The 6,501-nt window shown below is 39.8% G+C and overlaps 1 protein-coding gene across 2 annotated transcripts in view; it reads right to left on the reverse strand.

The window, feature by feature from the left end:
* The window catches only part of cuedc1b (CUE domain containing 1b), a 51,530-nt gene that overhangs the window by 22,497 nt on the left and 22,532 nt on the right, over positions 1-6,501 (reverse strand). Inside the window, exons 5-7 of one of the 2 annotated variants that reach the window (XM_020619064.1) lie at positions 5,046-5,292; positions 2,993-3,058; positions 2,783-2,863 (exon numbers count right to left, since the gene is read on the reverse strand). In XM_020619064.1, the coding sequence (XP_020474720.1) occupies positions 2,783-2,863; positions 2,993-3,058; positions 5,046-5,292 (394 nt within the window). Of the gene's footprint in view, positions 1-2,782; positions 2,864-2,992; positions 3,059-5,045; positions 5,296-6,501 lie in introns of both variants that reach the window. The other variant, XM_020619063.1, reaches the window with a different exon arrangement.

Here is a 6,501-nt window from a genome sequence, read left to right on the forward strand (position 1 = left end):
TAGCATTTGTTGGATATGTGTAAAATTATGTGTGTTGACATATCAACTGTCTTTACATGCTTGAAAGAATAAATCAAATCAAATCAAATCAAAATCAAAGTTTGGGGGTTTTGTTCAGCACCTTTCAAAACTGTACCTCTGGGTTCTTTACCTTGTGTGTAGTGCATTCTACCGCACAGCAGCGTTTAGGCATTTTTCTACATTATTCTTAGCAGTTGCCACTGAAGAGTGTGATGTTATTTACTAAGTCAACAATAGGTTACAGACTCTATCCAAACGCATTCATAGTCATTTCTAGATACATCTCTCTCTGCTACACTGTCAACTTTTTATCAGCTCATCAACTGCCGCACCAGAGAGTTCCCCCTTCTCAGCACATCAGACCACAACCTGGTACTTCTCAAAACCACCATTGCCTTTTTGTCATTTAAACTTTTGGTTTAAATAATAAACAATACCAGTATTGGGTATCCAGTCCAATTCTACCCTCTAGTATTTGGACTCATAAAGGTTGTCCAACATTATGCACCCGTTCCACTTAACAGCAACATTACATTAACCTCAAGCTGATTGAGCAGGTCATTAGGAGGAGGAAAAGAAATTTCAGCGATTTAGGGATATCTTAACATAAGTGTTGACTACTGCTGCAAAACTGTTGAGCTACAAGTACTTCATTACTGTACTTAAGCACATTTTTCACATATCGGTTCTTTACTCAAGTAGATTTAATTATGGCTATTTAGACTTTTACTCCACCATACAGTGCCTTATGAAAGTATTCGGCCCCCTTGAACTTTGCGACCTTTTGCCACATTTCAGGCTTCAAACATAAAGATATAAAACTGTAATTTTTTGTGAAGAATCAACAACAAGTGGGACACAATCATGAAGTGGAACGAAATTTATTGGATATTTCAAACGTTTTTAACAAATAAAAAACTGAAAAATTGGGCGTGCAAAATTATTCAGCCCCCTTAAGTTAATACTTTGTAGCGCCACCTTTTGCTGCGATTACAGCTGTAAGTCGCTTGGGGTATGTCTCTAACAGTTTTGCACATCAAGAGACTGAAATTTTTGCCCATTCCTCCTTGCAAAACAGCTCAAGCTCAGTGAGGTTGGATGGAGAGCGTTTGTGAACAGCAGTTTTCAGTTCGTTCCACAGATTCTCGATTGGATTCAGGTCTGGACTTTGACTTGGCCATTCTAACACCTGGATATGTTTATTTGTGAACCATTCCATTGTAGATTTTGCTTTATGTTTTGGATCAGTGTCTTGTTGGAAGACAAATCTCCGTCCCAGTCTCAGGTCTGTTGCAGACTCCATCAGGTTTCCTTCCAGAATGGTCCTGCATTTGGCTCCATCCATCTTCCCATCAATTTTAACCATCTTCCCGGCCCCTGCTGAAGAAAAGCAGGCCCAAACCATGATGCTGCCACCACCATGGTTGACAGTGGGGATGGTGTGTTCAGGGTGATGAGCTGTGTTGCTTTTACGCCAAACATAACGTTTTGCATTGTTGCCAAAAAGTTCGATTTTGGTTTCATCTGACCAGAGCACCTTCTTCCACATGTTTGGTGTGTCTCCCAGGTGGCTTGTGGCAAACTTTAAACGACACTTTTTATGGATATCTTTAAGAAATGGCTTTCTTCTTGCCACTCTTCCATAAAGGCCAGATTTGTGCAGTATACGACTGATTGTTGTCCTATGGACAGAGTCTCCCACCTCAGCTGTAGATCTCTGCAGTTCATCCAGAGTGATCATGGGCCTCTTGGCTGCATCTCTGATCAGTCTTCTCCTTGTATGAGCTGAAAGTTTAGAGGGACGGCCAGGTCTTGGTAGATTTGCAGTGGTCTGATACTCCTTCCATTTCAATATTATCACTTGCACAGTGCTCCTTGAGATGTTTAAAGCTTGGGAAATCTTTTTGTATCCAAATCCGGCTTTAAACTTCTCCACAACAGTATCTCGGACCTGCCTGGTGTGTTCCTTGTTCTTCATGATGCTCTCTGCGCTTTAAACGGACCTCTGAGACTATCACAGTGCAGGTGCATTTATACGGAGACTTGATTACACACAGGTGGATTCTATTTATCATCATTAGTCATTTAGGTCAACATTGGATCATTCAGAGATCCTCACTGAACTTCTGGAGAGAGTTTGCTGCACTGAAAGTAAAGGGGCTGAATAATTTTGCACGCCCAATTATTCAGTTTTTTATTTGTTAAAAAAGTTTGAAATATCCAATAAATTTCGTTCCACTTCATGATTGTGTCCCACTTGTTGTTGATTCTTCACAAAAAATTACAGTTTTATATCTTTATGTTTGAAGCCTGAAATGTGGCAAAAGGTTGCAAAGTTCAAGGGGGCTGAATACTTTCATAAGGCACTGTATCCAAGTGCAACTATCTATATTTCTAGTCCACTACATTTCTAATCAAAGTTGGGTTACATGTTACAATCACATTGCTTTACAATTTTTGCAATAGAGCACTGTTATTGAAGCTGGCAATTCCAGTCTCCAATGCAACACCAGAGCATGGGATCAAAATTATAACAGCCATTAAGGGTAAGAATCTTTGGCAAACTCATGATTTGATTCAGATTCCTGGCATCATGATTTGATTCGGAATGATTTTTGATTCAAAAGCGATTTGATTCAGCTTAAAAACCTGCTAACAAGCAGTATGTAAAGTGCTTGAAAGTATAAGTACTGTTGCACCTCTACATGAAAGGCTCATTGAGCTATTTGAGAAATACTAGTAGTACTGTAAGGAGCCTTACATTTGCCCATATGTTTGAGTTTGTCTCTGAACAGGGTATCATCTGAGATGGCATCCATTGAAGCTGCAGAGTACTGTTCTCCTGCACAAATACACAGCAAGACCATATTAAAGGCATGATGTTCATAGTACAAATTCTTGACATTCAGTGTGCACTGTAAGGCAGAGCTGCAAATAGCTTTGCAAAGGAAGCTTAATTAGTAATATGTACCTGTAGAATTCTCCAGGCTAGATGACTGATCGGACTTAGATTTTTGCGATTCGTACTTCAAGCGATCTAAAAACAGAGAGCAGATGTTATCATCACTGATGTGAGAAACTAAAATAATTCCTTAATTTGTAAAACTCCTCACCAACTCATCTTTACCACTGTCTGATGAGAAGGGTAAATGGTTTAAAGCTGTGTGTGCATTGTTGCACCACAATAGCCAAGGCAAGCATTTTGCTTGTCACCAAGCATATTTAGATTTTTTTTATTTTTCACCACTAAAAAACATTCTACTGTATTATGTTTTGCTAGCAGTTTTAATTTTGATGCCTGAATGTGATTTCATTTTAGCCTCAATTCATTTATAATATATACTGTAAACTATATCTCCTCCATCCTGGTTGTGTACAGTTACCATGTTTACATGTGTTTTTCCCATCTATCCAGAGGTTTGTGGAAAATAGAAAATAGTGTTTTATTCACAGTGTTCCTCTGCTCTGCAGAAGTTGGACTCATATTTGTACCAAAAGCCAAATATGGGCCTCTTCACTGGGTTCAGCTTGATGATGCTAAATCATTAGATAACAGCGAGATCTCTGCAGTGAACATTTAGCCATGATTTATGGTTGAATGCCCATATTAATCCTGGAACTGACTGATAGCAACACACAAGATATCCAGCTGATCAGCATTTTGTGATTCCACAGATGTGGCAGATCGTTAAGTTTCTTCATATGTCCATTCATCCATATTTCACATTATTGTTTACTTTTTATTCATTGATGGAAACTGTAAAACATTTTGTCACTGTTCTCATTATCAAACATTACTTTTTATTTAGTTTAATTTTTGTCCTGAAAAATAGGTCACCAACATAAATTCATCATAGTTTTCATTAACAAAATTACCACTGCTAGCTAGTGCAATGTAAAATCAGTTACATGTAAAAGATTTTGTTGTTCAGTCTATAAGACGCAAGCTCCTTTTACACAGAGATTGTGGAAAACTGCCAGTATTTTGACCCTCTTTCAAGATGGCTTTTCTAATTTAAGCCACTAAACTGATCTTAAAATAGCCAGAAAATTGCAGCTCCTGTGTTTGTTTTATACAGCTGCCAGAATCCCGGTATTATAGGTGTGATCCTTTGCAGCCAATTTAAACAAATTGATTCTGATTATCTGATTTAGTTTGGATATATTTATAAATGAATCCAGGAATTACAAAAGCATACTACGTGAATCCATTTTCAGGTCTGTGTGTCTGTTTGAGGGCAGTGCCACATACACACACACACAAAGCATGCATCTTGACTGCATTCACACAAAATCCTTCCCAAAGACTTGTGCAAAGGTGTGGCTGTGTTTGTGCTTTAGAATATAACCACAGTGAAATAATCACAAAATAATGGATTTAACTGGCTGATTACTATAACCCTAAGTATTAACACAGTGACATGCTTAGCTTAGCCAGCTGCTGTTACAGTCACACTGGGAGAGTGTGACAAAGTGGGTGAGGACACTCCACTTGTCCCTAAGATAAGTCATGTAAATTTCTTAATGTCTTAACCTGTGTGTTAAATGTTTGATTTTACAATGTGGATATAGGATAAAGGAGGAGGCGGTTAAACACTTCCTCATTCTGTACGTTCTCTGATGTCATCAAGGATATCACAGGGTTGATTGATACCAGGGGCTATTTAATCAGCTGAGGTGGAGCAGCTGGGAGGGTGGCAGTCTAAGTGTAGCTGTGTGCACGTGCCTGTATGTTGCAATGAGTTGAGTTTTCTTTTCTTCAGTTACATGAAGCTAACCATTTTGTTTGTTTAGTGATTTTGTTTTGGCATGTGTACTTTGCTGGCACTTGTTTAAAATAAATTATTAATACCAAAAGCTGTGTCCCTATTAACTTTATAATTTAAATCCAGGTGTTTCTTTTCATCCTTGCCTTGCTAGCCTGCAGCAACTGTCAGTAGAGCTGTATTGACTGATATCAATGAACTGATGTTGACATTGAGCAGAATTTCTCTGTGTATAATGAGTCATGTACAAAGTCATACCGCTTTCTAAGGCCATGAGGAACTCATGGTTGCGCTGTAGCTCTCTCATGAACTCCTCATTCTGTAGGAACAAGGCGATGCGCTCATCTTCCAGATACTGCTTCAGTTTCTTGTCTTGCTCTGTAGCTCCTGTTGCCAAACCTGAAGCCCCAGTGGTCCCTGCAGCTCCAAACCAAGAACCAGCCTGGGCTGTCCACTGACTTAGAGAGACTGCGGATGATGATGAGGATAGATGGCTCAAGCAGTTCTGCTAAAGTAAAGACAAGAGTCACTGGATATAACATAAATTCAGTCAATCCATCAGAGCAGGGTTTTATAAACTGAATATAGCGGGTCATCGCTGATATGAATGGTTTATGCTGGTTTGTTCCCTCAAAAGGCAGCATGAATCTACCTAATGCTGTTGTACTGAAATGACATGATTTTATCTGAAATTTCACTGTTATAAATGCTGGTGTGATCCGGCCTCATGTTCTGCTCTTTGAAACCTTACCCACTACAACATCTGTCCAATAAACACACAAGCCAAATTCACAAAATAAAATTCAAAAACATAAACCAAAAAGCATGCAATCAAATCAAATCAAATTTTATTTGTATGGTGCCAAATCACAACAAAAGTAATCTCAGGACACTTTACAAAGTAAGGTCTAGACCTTACTGTTATCACTATTATTACAGAGGGAATCCCCCTTGAGCAAGCACTTGGCGACAGTGGGGAGGAAAAACTCCCTTTAACGGAAGAAACCTCCGACAGACCCCAGCTCTTGGTGGGCGGCCTTCTGTCTCGACCGGTTGGGGTGAGTGGATAGAGGAAAGACTAAAGAAGAAAAGCAACAAGACACAACAAACAATCAAACACTGGTCAGGTTGATGTGGCCGGTGACTGCTTGTCAGAGATGTAGAGCTCCAGAGCCAGGGCTACCCACAGAAAGGTACAGGGAGAGAGAGAGAGAAAACACACTACGGGGGAGAGGAGACACAAAGTTAGTGATGTCTAATGGTGGCATATAGAAGCACAGAGAGAGAGGAAAGGAGAGGAGAGGAGAGAAATTCAGAGCATAATGGGGGCCCCCAGCAGCCCAGGCCTATAGCAGCATAACCAAGGGAAGCCTCAGGGTCACCTGATCCAGTCAAAAACTATAAGCTTTATCAAAAAGGAAAGTCTTAAGTCTAATCTTAAAGGTAGAGAGGGTGTCTGCCTCCCGAACTGATACTGGGAGTTGGTTCCATAGAAGAGGAGCTTGATATCTAAAGGCTCTGCCTCCCATTCTATTTCTGTGGATTCTAGGAACCACAAGTAAACCTGCACACTGAGAGCGAAGTGCTCTGTTAGGATGATAAAGCTCTATAAGAAATTACTGGGACATCCTGAGAGTAAAGAGTTACAGTAGTCCAGCCTGGAAGTAACAAATGCATGGACCAGTTTTTCAGCATCACTTTGAGACAGGATGCT

Source organism: Monopterus albus, unplaced genomic scaffold (genome assembly GCF_001952655.1).
Source record: "Monopterus albus unplaced genomic scaffold, M_albus_1.0 scaffold214.1, whole genome shotgun sequence".
In the NCBI taxonomy this organism is placed as follows: domain Eukaryota; kingdom Metazoa; phylum Chordata; class Actinopteri; order Synbranchiformes; family Synbranchidae; genus Monopterus; species Monopterus albus.